The sequence below is a fragment of the Hippopotamus amphibius genome, chromosome 2 (genome assembly GCF_030028045.1).
Source record: "Hippopotamus amphibius kiboko isolate mHipAmp2 chromosome 2, mHipAmp2.hap2, whole genome shotgun sequence".
NCBI lineage: Eukaryota > Metazoa > Chordata > Mammalia > Artiodactyla > Hippopotamidae > Hippopotamus > Hippopotamus amphibius.
Window position 1 is genome coordinate 161,202,198 of NC_080187.1, and position 18,101 is coordinate 161,220,298.

Below are 18,101 nucleotides of genomic sequence, written 5' to 3' on the forward strand. Positions count from 1 at the left end.
TTTGTAGTGATTTCTGCTTCTTTCTAGCAAGCAATAGGAGTGTCTGCTGCCGCCTTCACCAGCAGTAAGACGGCTACTTTAAAAACAAACTTTCCTATTTTGACTGATAAAACGCTTATTAAAAGAAAAAAACTATATTGAATGCAAGAAACCATACAAAAAAGAGTATACTGTATGCTTACGCTTCTATAAACCTCTAGAAAACGCAAACTCCAAGCGACAGAAAGCAGATCAGTGATTGCCGGGTGATAAGCTGTGGGGCAGTAGGAGGGCGGGATTACCAAGGGGCAAGAGAACAATTTACGTGGTGATGGATATGTTCACTATTTTGATTGTGCTTATGTTTTCATGGGTGTATGCAAGTATCCAACTTACCAAACTGTACACTTTGAAAATGTGCGGTTTATTGTATATCAAGGACACCTCAATAAAGCTGTTTAAAATTTGTTTAAAAATAAACATGGTTTTAATCTGATTTTTAAAAATTATCCGTGAGCGTGAACATTTTTCACGTTTTAGTTGCGTACACACTTTTGTGATTTTTTTTTTTCATGTTTTCTATTAACTTTTTTACCTGTGCCTTAGCAATTTTCACCTGGATTTGTGAACTCAACATAATCAAGAAAATTAACCCTTAAAGTTCTCCAGATTTCTTTTCCCTTTAATTTTTCTTCCTGTTACGGCATGCTTTTGGAAGAACTCATTTGTGCAAGATAATTTTAACCAAGAGGATGTACTATAACCCTACAAATCTCTAAACTACAATAAATTGTTAATCACCACTTTTCAAAACAAACAAAAAAAATCTAAACAAAATTCAAATTAAGGAAATCAAGGAGTGTTACAATCAAAGCCTTCAGAACTGGCATCCAAAATATACTGCACTTCTGCTTTGATGTTTTGGAGCTATGTTCTTAAGTCACTTCTTAAGTTACATAGTCAACAGCAGAGAAAGGCGGAGAACCTTTAAAAACTAAAACGGCTCTGGGAGCTTGGCTAGGAGTCACCACGCTTACAACGGCGCACGCAGAAATTACGTTCCCTGACTTTCTCAGGCTCCTCCTCTGGCTGCTTTCACAGGAACCCGAAGGAGGCTAATGCCACGGGTGATCTCACGCTGGCATGACGTCACGAACCCTTGACGTCAGAAGGCGGTTGCCACGGGGACCATTCGCCACCGACGGCAAAGTCGTGAAACGCCTTCACCGCACTCCGTCTCCGTGTCGGCCTCTGCAGGGTCTAAACTGCTAAAGAAGCTTTAACCTTAAGGGGGCCTCAGGGAGAGAGGAGTGGTGCTGTTGCTGCCGAGAGCCCCATCGCCGCGGCTCCGGGTCCTGGGTGCCGGGCCCCGGCCTGTGGCGGCGAGCGGCGGCCGCAGGAAGCGGCGGCGGCGGCGGGCGACCCGCCCGGGTCTCCGTCGCTCCGTGCAGGGCTGGGAGAGGGGAGCCGCCATATTGGAGCCGGACCCGAAGGTGCCTTGCAGCCGCCGCGCGAAGCGGGTGGAGGTGGCGGCCCTGGCCTGCACTTGGGAGGAGTCGGCCGCGCCGGGGCCCTCAAGGCTGGGGAGTGAATGAGCTGCTCACGCTAGTCTCTTCCCCGCCCACTCCCTCCACTTTCCGCCGCCGGGACCGGGCCGGGAGGGGGCCGGTGGCGGCCGTGGCGGCGGCAGGATGTTCTCCAAGAAACCGCACGGGGACGTGAAGAAGTCTACCCAGAAGGTGCTGGACACCAAGAAGGACGCGCTGACCCGCCTCAAGCACCTGCGCATCGTCATCGGTGAGGGCGAGGGGTGGCGGCGCCTGGAGGCCTGGGTTGCCCGGCCTTCCCTCTCCTGGGAGCCCGTGGGGGCTCTCTCTTCAGCCCTGGCGCGATGCGGGAGTAGAGGGCGAGGCGTCGCCCCTGCAGAGACGCGGGAGGGCGGATAATTTGGGGAAGGGAACCCTTGGCGGTTGGTAAACACTAATCACACTAACACGGGTTTATCTCATTTTGAGTTAATATCTTGAACTCGCTTTTAAAAACAGTTATTACTCTAAAAACTTAGGTTATTTTTAGACTCTCGGGAGACTTGGTGTTGCGGATAATGGTGTTTATAGGATGTGTTTGTCAGATGACTACCGCCATCCCCACCCAAGTGAAAAGAAAAAAAAAAAAAATCTCAGACAATATAAGCCTTAATATTTCAAGTTTCTTGGCTAAGGAGGGCAAGGAGGAAGCAGTTATACCTCCTTGGGAAGTGGGTGGTTCCCAAAAAGCTTGTGGGAAAGAACCCCACCCTTGTTAATGCACCTTGTTCATGAATGCTGTCATTTAGAGGGAGAACTGTTATTAATTATAAAAAAACGAAGTAGTGTATAGCTTTCTTCTCTTCTCGAGAATTAGGTAGAATTCCATTTTTAATTAAAATTTTCTTGCCGTCTTTTGCCCTCTGTTTTGCTGGCAGACCAAACTGTTCTTGAGTTGTGGATTTTATGTTAAACGGATTTTTTGGACACTTGCTCATTTCCTGGACCGCTAAGGGCTGTAATAATACTTATGGAACAACTGGTCCAGTACCTGGATCTTTTTAGATGAAATTTGTGGTGAAAAGGAAAGTTAGTTTGCCTTCGTTGATACAGAGGGTTAATGGCAGAACTGAGTTGAGAACCCAGATTCCTGAATCCTAGTTCAGAGTTTATCTCAGGCTCTCTTCCAAAAGAATGTTCGTTTTGAAAAGTGACGCTTTTTCAGTGACATAAGTAAGTCCCTTATTTGATGTGCATGTTTCTCTACTATATGGTTTACTCGTTAACAGTATACCACCAATAGCCAACATTTGTATGTTACTTTACTGTTTACAAAATAACTTCACATGAATTATAATTAATCCTCACAACTCTAGAGTTAGTTAAATTATTATCCTCCATTTTTTTTTACAAATGAGAAAGCTGAAGTTTGGGAATGTTACGTGGTCATCCAGCTAGTAGGAGGCAGAGCCAGAACTGGAACCCAGATTTCATGTCTCCAGTTTAATTTTTTACTCTTTCTACGTTTATGGCAGCAAATCTGTAATCACAAGTAAATTGTATTTTTTCCTGTGGAATAGTAAGAAAGCAATTAAATCCAATTTTGCAATGTAAAAAGATTTTTTTTTCAAGAAAATGTAAATCTTTTAAATGTAGTTGAGATTGTTATTTTTTTACTTTCGTTCTACTTGAGAGTTAAGTCACTGAAGAAAAAATTTGGCTAGGAGACTGAGACAGGGAAAGTTAGTGTGTTGATGTAGGAGATTTATCACAGTTAATGGCAGTTTGACATTGAAGACTTAATGGAATTTGATACCTACTTGGGACAAACTGTAGGCTGGGTAATGGCAGAGCTATAAAGTTGAGTTCCAATAGAGTATTGACATTTCCTAAATTAACTGCCACAATTCTTTAGTTATGGGGTGGTTAAGGAATGGTTCGTATGTACTTCTTTGGCATAGAAGTTTTTTTCCACCCTGCAGACATGGTCTAAATTAAGAGGTCATACATATCAGATATTTTGTAGGGCCTAGCTTTCTTAGTTTGAAAACAAAACAGTAGTTTATTTATTATTTTTTTAGGGGTACACCAAGTTCAATCAACTGTCTTTATACACACATCCCCGCACCCCCTCCCTTCCCCAACTCCCCCCCCCGCACACCCCCCCCCCAGTCCCCTCCACCCTCCCCGCCCCAGTCCTCCAAGGCATCCTCCATCCTCGAGCTGGACTCCCCCTGCTATACAACAACTTCCCACTGGCTATCCATTTCACAGTTGGTAGTATATATATGTCTGTGCTACTCTCTCGCTTCATCTCAGCTTCCCCTTCACCCCCCCCCCCCCCCCCCCCCCCCGCCGCTCCCTCCCAAACCTCGAGTTCTCCAGTCCATTCTCTGTATCTGCGTCCCTGTTCTGGTCACTGAGTTCATCAGTACCATTTTTAGATTCCGTATATGTGAGTTAGCATACAATATTTGTCTTTCTCTTTCTGACTTACTTCACTCTGTATGACAGACTGTAGTTCTATCCACCTCATTACATATAGCTCCTTCTCATCCCTTTTTATAGCTGAGTAATATTCCATTGTATATATATGCCACATCTTCTTTATCCATTCATTTGTTGATGGGCATTTAGGTTGCTTCCATGTCCTGGCTATTGTAAACAGTGCTGCAATAAACATTATGGTACAAGTTTCTTTAAAAAAAACCACATTGCTTTTTAGTAATTTATTTCTAAATGGAGCATGTACTGTATATAAACATTTAAAATTTCCTAAAGAACCTTCAAATAGAGGACTTTGTGCTTTCAGACTCCCTGCCTTGTGAGTGGAGGAGTTCCATGCAGAGAGGTTACTGCACTCATTTTAGAACAGTAATTCTCAACCAGGGACAGTTTTGCTCTCCTGGGAACAATGAGAATGTCTGGAGACGCTTTTGGTTGTCACAACTGCAGAGAGGTGCTACTGGCATCTAGTGGGTAGCACATATGCTGCTAATAAACATCTTGAAATGCACAGGATAATCCCTCACAACAATATTCTAACTGCAGATGTCAGTAGTGCTGAGGTAAACCTTCTCAAAATACGGAACAAAAAGAGATGGTCCTCCAAATACTGTACTTGGTTCTAACAGTGAATTAAATAAAATATTCTATGTCTTTTAAGTGGTTACAGTTACTTTGTTTGAAATGTGATTAATGTAATTCCTAAGAAAATGAGTGGGAGAGAGTAGAATGACAAAGACTGAAAGGTGTCTCAGACGTTTCCCATTTTGCAGATGGGAGAGCCACTTCAAATCATTTTTGCAAGTTAAGTGCAAGTTTTACATAAACTAGTAAACTAGTAAACTGGGGAAACTAGTTTGAGTTGGGGCATCTCCAGTTACACAGGATTTTGATTTTTGTTTGGTTCCATCTAAACTATTTTTTTAACCTTTAAATTGAACTGCTAGTCACTCAGGGTATTTATAGGAGAGTTCATGCATCCCAGTATATGAGAACATAATTTAAACATCTGGTATAAGCTTTTGTCCTGGCTTGTGTTCCCACTGAAGGACAATTCCAGCTGAATTTATAGAACTTGGAGGATTTAGGTTTAAATCTACTGTGTTTATTGATATTGCTGTAATTTGATTTTTAGGAACTGAAAGTTAGAATTATTAAAAAATAGAAATAAAGCCTTGTCTAGTTGCTAAAGTTTCATGTTATCATCTCCCCTTGCCCCCTCTGTGTGTGTTTGTCTGTGTGTGGTGTTTTTTGTTTGTTTGCTTTTACAACTAATGGCCTTAAAATAATGATACTGACTTAGCACATAACTTAAATCTAAGTGGCGAACATAATGCTTGGCATATAGTGGATATTGGTTAATGTTAATTTTCTTGTATGGCAAGGTAACAGTTCAGTCTTCTCGACGTAAAAAAAAAAATGAGCGCTTATTTAGCTGATATATTGATTATTGTGGAGTTATTCTTTCTGGTAGCTTTATTGAGGTGTAATTGACAGACAGTAAATCACAGGTATTTAAAGCATATAATTGAATGTTTTTTTAAAAATTGAAGTATAGGTGATATACAATATTATATAAGTTACAGGGGTACAATATAGTGATTCACAATTATTAAAGATTATATTCCATTTATAGTTATTATAAAATATTGGCTATATTCCCCACATTCTACCCATGTATCCTTTTAGCTTATTTTGTACATAGTAGTTTGTAGCTCTTAATCTCCTACCCCTATATTGTCCCTCCCCCCCCACTAGTAACCACTAGTTTGTTCTCTGCATCTGTGAGTCTGCTTTTTTTTTTATTATATTCACTGGTTTGTTGTATTATTTATTTATTTATTTATTAGCTGCGTTGGGACTTCGTTGCTGTGCGTGGGCTTTCTCTAGTTGAGGTGAGCGGGGGCTACTCTTCGTTGCGGTGCGCGGGCTTCTCATTGTGGTGGCTTCTCTTGTTGTGGAGCACAGGCCCTACGTGCGTGGGCTTCAGTTGTGTCACACAGCCTCAATAGTTGTGGCACATGGGCTTAGTTGCTCCATGGCATCTGGGATCTTCCTGGACCAGGGATTGAACCCTTGTCCCTTGCACTGGCAGGCAGATTCTTAACAACTGTGCCACGAGGGAAGTCCCTGTTGTATTTTTTAGATTCTACATATAAGTGATATCATACGGTATTTGTCTTTCTCTGACATTTCACTTAGCGTAATACCCTCCAAGTCCATCCATGTTGCTACAGATGACAAAGTTTCATTCTTTTTTAGGCTAACTAGTGTTCTATTATATATATATATATACACCACATCTTTATTTATTCATCCATTGATGGACACTGAGGTTGCTTTCATATCTTGGCAGTTGTAAATAATGCTGCTGTGAGCATTGGGGTAATTGAATACTTTTTGACATACATATACCTTGTGAAGCAATCATGACAGTCAAGATTAGAAACATAGGTAATCAAGAAAACAAATATATCTGTAACTTCCCAAAGTTTCCTTTTTGCCCTTTTGTAATCCCTTCCTCTCACTCTTACTTGCTTGCCACCCTACCCCTTCCCTGGGCAACTACTGATCTGCTCTCCCTCTACATTAGTTTGTATTTTTTTTGTGTGTGTATATACACACACACACACACACACACACACACACAGAGTATATATATATATATACACAGGGGGAGGGGATTAACAGTATTTACTCTTTTTTTGATTGGTTTCTTTTACTCCGCATATTTTGAAATTCCTCTATATTTGTTGTGTGGTGGCGTGTCTATAGTACAGTGCTCTTATTGCTGAGTAATATTCCATTGTATGGATATGCTGTAATTTGATTATCCCATTCACATGTTGCTAGACATGTGGGTTTTCAGTTTTGGACTATTACATATAAAACTGCTGTGAGGTGTACCTGTTGTATAGACATATGCTTTCTTTTCTCATGGAATAAATACTTAAGAATGGAATGGATGGATCCTATGGCAGTTGTGTGTTTCTTTTTAAAAACTGATGTACTGTTTTTTGGTTTTTGACCATTTTACTTTCTCACAAGCAGCATATGAGAGTTCTAGTTCCTCCACAAATGCACCAACACCACTTGGTATGGTATTTTTTTTTCTTGTCACCTGCTATAATGTTATGTAGTGGATATAATTACTATTTCCCTGATATCTAATAACATTGAGCTTCTTTTCATGTGTTTAATTTGCCATTGTATAACTTCTTTGATGAAATCAAGTTCAAATCTTTCACCTATTTTTTATTTATTTATTATTTTTTTTGGGGGTACACCAAGTTCAATCATCTGTTTTTATACACATATCCCCATATTCCCTCCCTCCCTCAACTCCCCCCCCCCCCCCCCAGTCCCCTCCACCCTCCCCGTCCCAGTTCTCTAAGGCATCTTCCATCCTCGAGTTGGACTCCCTTTGTTATACAGCAACTTCCCACTGGCTATCTATTTTACACTTGGTACTATATATATATGTCTGTGCTATTCTCTCGCTTCATCTCAGCTTCCCCTTCACCCCCCCGTCCCGCCACAAACCTCGAGTTCTCCAGTCCATTCTCTGCATCTGCGTCCTTGTTCTTGTCGTCACTGAGTTCATCAGTACCATTTTTAGATTCCATATATGTGAGTTAGCATACAGTATTTGTCTTTCTCTTTCTGACTTACTTCACTCTGTATGACAGACTCTAGGTCTATCCACCTCATGACATATAGCTCCATCTCATCCCTTTTTATAGCTGAGTAATATTCCATTGTATATGTATGCCACATCTTCTTTATCCATTCATTTGGTGATGGGCATTTAGGTTGCTCCCATGTCTTGGCTATTGTAAATAGTGCTGCAGTAAACATTATGGTACATGTTTCTTTTGGAATTATGGTTTTCTTTGGGTATATGCCCAGTAGTGGGATTACTGGATCATATGGTAATTCTATTTGTAGTTTTTTAAGGAACCTCCAAATTGCTTTCCATAGTGGCTGTACCAACTTACATTCCCACCAACAGTGCAGGAGAGTTCCCTTTTCTCCACACCCTCTCCAACATTTGTTGTTTCCAGATTTTGTGATGATGGCCATTCTGATTGGTGTGAGGTGACACCTCATTGTGGCTTTGACTTGCATTTCTCTGATGATTAGTGATGTTGAGCATTCACCTATTTTTAAATTGAGTTGTTTGTTTTCTTACTCAGTTTTGAAAATCCTGTATATATTCTGGTTACAGGTACTTTATATCAGATCAATAATTTGCAAAGGTTTTTTTCCCCCAGTCTTTGGATTGTCTTTTAATTCTTTAATTTTCTTCGAAGGAGTAGGAATTCTTAATTTTGATTAAGTCCATATATCAACATTTTCTTTTATGGTTCATGCTTTTGGTGTTGTATCTGAAATCTTTGCCTAAGTCAAGGTTACAAAAAATTTTCTCCTATGCTTTCTTCTAGAGTTTTATAATTTTAGGATCTATATTTAGGTCTATGATCCATCTTGAGTTAACTCTGCAGATATGGTATGAAGTATGGATTGAAGTTTATCTTTTTGCATATGGATATCTAAATGTTTCAGCACCATTTGTTGAAAAAGACTGCCCTTTCTCTAATGAATTGCTTTTGTACTTTTTCCAAGTCTCGGTTGTCTATGTGTGTATGGACCTATTTTGGGATTCTGTTTTGTTCTGGTGATCTCTTCGTCTGTGTTGATGCCTTTATCACAGTGTTTTTGTTTGTTTTTTAAACTGTATTTAAAAAACTTTTTTTAAAATTTATGTTTTGGCTGCATTGGGTCTTTGTTGCTGTGCATAGTTGTGGTGAGCGCGGGTTACTCTTCATTGCAGTGCTCCAGCTTCCCATTGCAGTGGCTTCTCTTGTTGCAGAGCATGGGCTCTAGGCGCACGGGCTTCAGTGGTTGTGATGTGTGGGCTCAGTAGTTACAGCACACGGGCTCTAGGGCAGAGGCTTAGTAGTTGTGGCATACGGGTTAGTTGCTCCTTGGCATGTGGGATCTTCCCGGACCAGGGATTGAACCTGTGTTCCCTGCATTGGCATGTGGGTTCTTAACCACTGCGCCACCGGGGAAGTCCCCAACAGTGTTTATTGTTGTTGGTACTGTAATTTGATAATAAATCTTGAAATTAGATGTTGTTGTCCCTCCAACATTGTTCTTCCTTTTCAGAGGTTTTTTTGGGGTGGCGGGAGAGGGAGCTATGTCAGGTTCTTTACCTTCTCATATGAGTTTTAAGATTAGCTTGTCACTTTCTAAAAAACAAATAAATAAACAAACAAACAATAAGTTCTTGCTGGAGTTTTGATCAGGATTGTGATGAATCTGTAGGTCAATTTGGGAAAATTTGACAGTATTGAATTCTCTGACTCATGAACAAGGTATGTTTCTTCATTTTATATAGGGCTTCTTTAATTTCTCTAGCAGTGTTTTGTACTTTTTAATATACAGGTCTTCACTTGTCCCTAAATATTTTCTGCTTTTTTTTTTCTCACATTATTATTGATATTATTTCCGTGGAATGCTCTACAGGAGTCTAGGATAAATATTCCATTTGTAAAAATTCAGAGTGGGAAAAACTCAGATAAATACTAAGAGCTACTATTATGTAGGCACTGTGCAGCACTCTGAGTTGGAACCAACAGAAGTTGTTGTTTGTGTGTATATGTGAATTTGATGTTGTTCCTCAGTAGATATAAGCTCCATGGGTTAGGTTCTTTGTGGTGTTCAGCTACTGTATCCTAGCAATAGCTGAGTGGCAGAGGGAGGTATTTATACAAACTATAAGCAGTGTGAGAAAATGTAATAAAAAGGATTGTAAGATCAGCAAATATTTCTGCTGCTGGAGGAGGGTGTGTTTGAATGCACGTGTGCATGCATGTGCATGCATGTGCGTATGGTTTCTGGGAAGGCATCCCAGAAGAGGATGCTCAGAGCCTTGGTGGATGGGGGCAGGTTGAAGAGCATGCAGGAGACGGTCTGGGCAGAGATGCTGATGCCTGGCAGAGTGCTGGTGCGCTGAAGCGCTCAATGCAGGCAGATCGAAAGGATGAATGAGAAAGAAAAGCACTGAGGTGCTGTCAAGGACACTGGGTTTGCTGGGCCCCGGGAGTGCAGATGATGGGCAGTCACTGATGGTTTTAAACAAGAGTGATTCAGTGACGTCCTGGGAGAGAATGGTCAGAGCTGTTGTGGAATCAAAATCTGGGTCACTTTGCTGCTTGAACTCTTTTAAGAAAATGTGATATTTTTCAAAGACACTATTTCTTTTTTTCCCCTTCACTCTTCTCTGGTAAAATTCAGTAACAGCCTGGGCTCTGGACTTGGAACTGGATTCAAGTCCCAACTTGGCTAGGACTAACTGCGTGACATTGGACTGTGTCATTCACTTGTAAAGTGGGGGAAATAATACCTATTTCTCAGGGGTTTGTGAGTGGCCAGTGAGGTAATGCCTGGGGAGGAACCCTGTAGACTGGTTAAGAGCCATGGAGATGTGAAGGATGGGGCTTCTTTCTTTATTCCTCAGAGGTGGCGGTGCCCTGGGCTTTAACCCCAGGAAGTATAGCCAGACTTTGCTTCAATTAATGAATTCCTTGAAAGTGTGGTTTTTATTGGAACAGCAACTCACTGAGGTGTCAGGATTGGGGGCAGAGGTGCAAGAGGGCTCTTTTGTCACCTTAGAGCAGTGCTGTCCAATACAGTCACCACAAACCATTGCAGGTATTTCAGTGTAAATTAATGAAATTTAAATAAAATTTAAAATGCAGCTTCTTGGTTGCAGTAGCCACATTTCAAGTGATCAGGAGTCACACTGAACTGGCTGCTATACTGGACAGCACAGCTGTCATTGTGGAATGTTCTAGAGGATGCACTGTCTGTGAAGGGGTAGAGAGGGAGGCCACAGGGGTCAGCGGACAGTGCCAAGAAGATGGCTGTGGCTTGGCAGTGCCTTCCAGGGTCTGCTGACATTGCCCAGTGGAGCCTGCAAAGCAGAGAGCCCTCGGGTGAGAGTGACCTCATGCAGCACCAATGTCACTGTGTCCTCCAGGCTGGCACCCTTGTTAGGGGACTTGTTGGGAGCCAAATGTTCCCCATCAATAATATTTTCTGCTTTTAATACTATTGTAAATGGTATCTTCATGACCATTTCTGATTGCTGGTAAAAGGAAATACAGTTGATTTTTGTATGTTGAGCTTATATCCTGAAACCTTGCTAAACTCACTTTTTAGTTCTATTAGTATTTTATAGATTACATTGGATTTTTTTTACGTACATGATCTCGTGAATAAAGGTGGTCTTCTTTTTAATCTGGATGCCTTTATATCTTTTTCTTGTCTTATTGAACTTATTGGAATCTCTAGCACAGTGTAGAATAGAAGTGGTGAGAGTGGCTATCCTTGTTTTTTTCTTGATCTTAAGGGTAAAGCGATCAGTTTTTTTACTATTACAGTATGGTGTTAATTGCAGATTTTTTATAGATGCCCTTTGTCATGTTGAAAGTTTTATTCTCTTTCTGGTTTGCTAAGAGTTTTCATCAAGAATAGTATTAGATATGTCAGATGCTTTTTCTGTTTCTATTGAGGTTAAAAGTTAAAAAAATTTTTTTCATCCTGTTAATAAGATAAATTACAGTCATGGATTTTCAAATGTTAAATCACCTCTGCAGTCCTCTGCAAACCTAAGTTGATTGTGATATCTTGTCATTTTTATATGTCGTTGGATTTGGTATGCTAAAATGTTTGTAATTGAGAAGTATTCCTTCCTTTTCAGTTTTCTGGAGTTGTTCGCATAAAATTGGTATCATTTTTTTTTCCTTAAATGTGTGGTAGAATTCACCAGTGAAGCCATCTAGATACGGATTTTTCTTGGAGGAAAGGTTTTTAACTACTTTAAGAGATAGAGGGCTGTTTGGGTTATCTATTTCTTCTTGAGTGAACATTGGTAGTTTGTGTCTTTCAAGGAATTTTCCTATTTCATATAAGCTGTCAAATTTATAGGTATAAAGTTATTCATAATGTTCCATTATTATCTTTTGACATCTATAGAATTGGTGATGATGTCACGCCTCTTATTCCTGATATTGTTAATTTGTCTTTCTTTCCTGATTAATCTGGCTGGAGGCTTATTACTTTTAGTGATCTTTTAAAAGAACCAGTTTGTTGGCTTCATTGATTTTTCTCTGTTTTTCTGTTTTTATTTTATTGATTTCTGCTTTGGTCTTTATTCCTTTTTCTGCTTAGTTTAGTTTAGTTTGCTCTTTTTCTAGTTTCTTAAAGTGTAAACTGAGGTTATTGATTTGAGACCTTTTTTCTTTCTAATGTAGGCATTTGGTAATATAAATTTTCCCATAAACAGCATCCCACAAATTATGGTATTTTGTGTTTTTATTTTCAGCTAGGTCCAGAGTGCATTCTAACTTCTCTTTTGATTTCTTCTTTGATCTGTGGGTTATTTACAAGTGTGTCCTCTAGCTCCAAATATTGGTGGATTATCCTGATATCTGTTATTGATTTCTAATTTGATTTCATTATAGTCAGAAAACATGTATTTTAAAAACATATATAATTTAAAGAATTCAGATTCTTTAAAATCTATTGAAGTTTGATAATCCAGAATATGTTTTCACTTGGTGGATGTTCCATATTCACTTGAAAACAGTATATATTCTGCTGTTGTAGGTTTAAGTGTTCAAAAAATGTCAGGACAGGTTGTTTGATAGTATTGTTCAGGTCTCCTATATACTTGCTGAATTTCTGTCTCCTTGTTTTTATGAATTTGGGGGGGGGGGGCTGATATTTCTGACTAATTGGGGGTTTATCTGTTTCTTTTTGAATTCTATCAGATTTTGCATTATGTATTTTGAAGCTCTCTTATTAGGTGTCTAAACATTTAGGGTTATTATTTCCTCTTGATAAGTTGACTTCTTTAGCATTATGAAATGATATCTTTATCGCTGGTAATAGTCTTTGCTCTACAATCTACTTTGATGGTAATATATAGACTTCTTTCATTGACTAGTATATATTTTCCTGTCTTTTTAATCTGCTTGTTTCTTTATATTTATATGAAGTGGATTCTTGGTGGCAGCATATATTTGAGTCCTAATTTTTAATCTAATAATCTTGGCCTTTTAATTGATATGTTTGGATGACTTTTTTTTTCTTTGTCACTGTGCTGTACATTTCCGAAACTTATAACTAAAAATTTCACCCTCTTCACCCATTTTCCCCACCCCTCCCCCCTACCTCAACTGCCATTCTGTTTGACGTTTCTATGAGCTTGGGTTTTTTAGATTTCACATATGAGTGAGATCATACAGTATTTGTTTTTCTCTGTCTTATTTCTCTTAGCATAATGCCCTCAAAGTCTACCTGTACTGCAGCAAATGACAGGATTTTCTTCTTTTTTTGACTGAATAATACTGCTTTGTATGGACATACACGTCCATTTGTTATATATCACATTTTCTTTATCCATTCGTCTGTTGCCAGACACTTAGGTTGTTTCTGTGTCTTAGCTATTGTAAATAATGCTGCAGTGAACATGGGAGTGCAGATCTCTCTTCAGAGCAGTGATTTTGTTTCCTTTGGATATATACCCAGAAGTGGAATTGCTGGATCGTGGTAGTTCTAAGTTTTTTTTTTTAACATTTTTTTTTTCTTTTTAAATTCCTTGACTGCACCACGCAACATGTGGGATCTTAGTGCCCTGACCAGGAATGGAACCCTCACCCCCTGCAGTGGACTACCAGGGAAATCCCTCTATTGTTACTTTTTTGAGGAAACTTCATACTGTTTTCCATAGCGACTGCACAAATTTACATTTCTACAAATTACATTTGTATATTGATTTTGTATCCTGCAATTGTTCTGATTTCATTTATTAGTTCTAATAGTTTTCTAGTGGAGTCTTTAGGATTTTCTGTATATAAGATCATGTCATCTGCAAATAGAAATAGTTATACTTCTTTTCAGATTTGGATGCCTTTTATTTCTTCTTCTTGCTTAATTGCTCTGGCTAGGACTTCTAATACTGTGTTGAGGAGTGATGAGAGTAGGCACCCTGCTTTTTCAGCTTTTCATTACTGAATATGATATTAGCTGTAAGCTTGTCATATATGACTTTTATTATGTGGCAGTACCCAGTTTGTTGAGAGTACTTATTATGAATGTGATATTGAGTTTTTTTTTCAAATGCTTTTTCTGTATCTGTTGAGATGATTATATGACTTTTAACCTTCATTTTGTTAATGTATGAATCACATTGGTTAATTTGAGGATGTTTGAAACCATTCTTGCATGCCTGGAATAAATCCCACTTAATCATGGTTACAATCCTTTTAATGTATTGTTGTGTTTGGTTTTCTAATATTTTGTTGAGCATTTTTGCATCTTATATTTTTCAGGGATATTGGCCTATAATTTTTTTTTTTTTTGTAGTTTTTGTCTGGTTTTGGTTATGCTGGTTTTGCAAAATGAGTTTGGAAGTATTCCTTTTGTTTCCATTATATGGAAAAGAGTTTGAGAAGAATTGGTATGAATTCTTCTTTAAATGTTTGGTAGAATTCACCAGTGAAGCCATCTGGTTCTGGATATTTCTTTGTTGGGAGGTTTTTGATTACTGTTTTAGTCTCCTTACTTGCAGTTGCTCTTTTCAGATTCAGACCAATAACTTGTTATTTAGATCTGAATGTATATTTAAAGCCATTATTGGTTTGTTTGAGTTTGATTTACTTTTGTGTCTGTTATCTTGCTGTGTTCTATTTGGCTTTTCTTGGTTCTCTTTTTTCCCTCTTTTTTTGCCTTTTTTCTGCATAAAGTTGAATACGTTTATTTTTTAATATATTTTCTCCCAGTTTGTGGCTTGTCTTCTGATTCTCTTGAAAGCAAGGACATTTATTTTTTTAAATTATTTTATTTTAATTAATTAGTGAATGAATTTTATTTGGCTGTGTTGGGTCTTTGTTGCTGCACTGGAGCTTTCTCTAGTTACGGTGAGTAGGGGGCTACTTTTCCTTGCGGTGCACTGGCTTCTCATTGTGGTGGCTTCTCTTGTTACAGAACATGGGGCTCTAGGCACGCAGGCTTTAGTAGCTGCGGCACACAAGCTCAGGACTTATGGCATGCGGGCCCTAGAGTGCATGGGCTTTAGTAGTTATGGCATGTGGGTTCAGTAGTTACGGTACACGGGCTCTAAGGAACAGGCTTAGTAGTTGTGGCATATGGCTTAGTTGCTCCATGACGTGTGGAATCTTTATGGACCAGGGATTGAACCCATGTTCCCCTGCATTGGCAGGCAGATTCTTAACCACCGCACCACCAGGGAAGTCCCCAAATTTATGACTTTTTAAAAAATTTATTTTATTGTCTTATTAGCTGTAATCTTTTATTATTTTACTGGTTGCTTTATGATTTACAGTATATATTTTCAACTTGCCAGAGTCTACTTACTATTAAGTGATATTATACCACTTGTATAAGAACTTTACAAGAGTGTACTTTTCATTTCTTCTCCCAGCCTTTATACTTTTTTGATTATACGTTTACTTATATTGATTCATGTTGTAAACCCTATAATAGTTTATTTTGTCTAAACGAGCAGTTATCTTTTAGATACTTTTACGTAATGAGGAAAAAGGTATATATTTACCCATGTATAACCATTGCTCTTCATTCCTTTTCAGAGATAGATATTTCCGTGCAGGTAGCATCATTTTGTTTTTGTTGGAAGGATTTGCTTTAACATTTCTTTTGTAATGATGGTCTGCTGGTCATGAATTCCTTACGCTTTTATGTCAGAAAGTCTTTATTTTTCCTTCTTTTTTGAAAGATGTTTTGCTACGATTAGAATTCTAGGTTGATGGCTTTTTTCCTTTGTCCTTTAAAGATTTTATTCCACTGTCTTTTTGGCTTTCATAAGAAGTCTGCTGTCATACTTATCTTATTCTGTATATATCTTTCTTTTTCTATTTTTCTGGCTACTGTTAAGATTTTTTCTTCATCACTGGTTTGGAGCAGTTTGATTATGATGTGCAGGGGTGTAGTTTTCTCAATATTTCTTGCCATGGGGTTAATCAAGATTCTTAGATATATGGGTTTAGAGTTTTCATAAAGTTTTGGCCATTTTTCCCAAGTTATTTCTCCCCTCCCTACTTTTATTAATTTATTCTTTTATTTATTTCATTTATTGGCATATTAAAAAGTATTAATACCAGGTTTATATATTAGGAAGTATTATTAGTATATAGGAAGGTCTCATAGCTTTTTTAAGAAATTAATTTATGTATTGGCTGTGTTGTGTCTTTGTTGCAGCTCGCAGGCTTTCTCTAGTTGCAGCAAGCGGGGGCTACCCTTTGTTGTGGTGTGCAGGCTTCCCATTGTAGTGGCTTCTCTTGTTGTGGAGCAAGGGCTCTAGGTGTGTGGACTTCAGTAATTGTGGCACATGGGCTCAACAGTTGTGGCTCTCGGGCTCTAGAGTGCAGGTTCTGTAGTTGTGGTGCACAGACTTAGTTGCTCTGTGGCATGTGGTATCTTACCTGACCAGGGATTGAGCCCATGTCCCCTGCATTGACAGGCGATTTCTTAACCACTGCGCCACCAGCGAAGTCCCTCATAACTTTTTGAAAAGGACTGATATTCTTTTCATTTTTTTTAATTCTTTTTTTTGTTTTTTTTCTTGGGTAGTTCCTATTGCTTCCCTTCAAACTCGCTAGTCTTTTTTTGTGCTACATGCAATCTGCCATTAATCCCACTAATTTATTTTTCACCTCAGACATTGTAGTTTTTATCTAGTTCACATTTTGTTTGTGTGTGTACATATAAAATTGTCATCTCTGTATCTTCTTAGCTTCTTGAATATATGGAATACAAGTAAAATAATATGCTCTCTGCTCATTCTAACATCTCTATTCTGGGTCAGTTTCCATCAGTTGATTATTCTTATCCTGGGTTATTTTCCTACTTCTTTGTTTGCTGAGTAATCTTTGGATGTCTCATGTTCTGAATTTTACCTTCTTAGCTTCTGGATATTTTGGTATTCCTGTAAATTCTTGAGCTTTTTACTGGGATGCAGTTAAATTACTTGAAAACAGTTTGATCATTTCAAGTCTTGCTTTTTGGGTTTGTTAAGTGGATCCATCTAGGGATAATTATTATCTACAATGAGGCAGTACCTTCCTGAGTAGTCTATTCAGTGACCCACAGGCATGAGGGATTTTTTGTAGCCCAGCTCTTGGGAACAGGCACTGTTCCCCAGCTTATGTGAGCATCTAGTACTGTTCTCTCATAGTCTCTCACATAGTTCTTTTTCCTGTCTTGAGAAGTTTCCTTGCAAGTATTTATGATAGTACTGAAAGAGAACCCTCTCCAGTCTTCTAGGATCTCATTGTGTACAGCAGTCTCCTCTTTGGTGCTCTGTCCTGTGGCCTCTAATTACCTTGGTTTCCTTGCATTATCAGCTCATTTTCTCAGCTGATGGATTCCACTGGCTCTGCCTGGATTCCCTTTCCTCTCACCATGGGCTGGAAACTCTTAAGTGATTAAACTGGAGCAGTTGAAGGTATAACTCATTTGTTTGCCATTTGTCAGGAGTGACTTTCCTTATCTGATGTCTGTACCTGCTTAAAACAGACAAATAAAAGAACAAAAAAAATTCTGAAACATAAACAACAATTTTCAAGACACTGGACCTCAGATGTTGATAATAAGAGATTCTCTTAAATGAATGAAACTGAAAATTGACTTCATACAAAGCAAGTTGGCCCTGTTTTTTTAACTTTTTTACATTTAGAGAAGTTATTTATGATCCAATTGATTATTGATTATACCTGTGAAAAATACTAATTGTTCTCCAACCTGAGTGTACTAATATTTTCAAAAAGAAAATCGGATTAAAATATCTTAAATCAGAAAAATAAAAAACTAGTGTTCATTAGATATAAAAGGTAATGTATAAAAAACAGAAACAAGTACTGTTTATGTTCATTAAGTAAATAACTTGAAAGTGGTATAGATTAACTTGGAACGGATATGCCTGGAAATATGAAAATGTGTAGGAGTCATTGTGAACTGTAAACTGCCTATAAAAATGAA

General features: G+C 38.6%; 1 protein-coding gene across 6 annotated transcripts in view; it reads left to right on the forward strand.

Annotated features, from left to right (window-relative positions):
* The first annotated feature begins 1,153 nt into the window (after positions 1-1,153).
* RALGAPA1 (Ral GTPase activating protein catalytic subunit alpha 1) overlaps positions 1,154-18,101 on the forward strand; it is a 219,804-nt gene continuing 202,856 nt past the window's right edge. For 2 of the 6 annotated variants that reach the window (XM_057720816.1, XM_057720818.1), the window contains exon 1: positions 1,159-1,776. In XM_057720816.1, coding sequence (XP_057576799.1) covers positions 1,671-1,776 — 106 coding nt within the window. In that variant the 5' untranslated portion in view covers positions 1,159-1,670. Of the gene's footprint in view, positions 1,777-18,101 lie in introns of all 6 variants that reach the window. The other 4 variants (XR_009051229.1, XM_057720815.1, XM_057720822.1 and 1 more) reach the window with 4 other exon arrangements.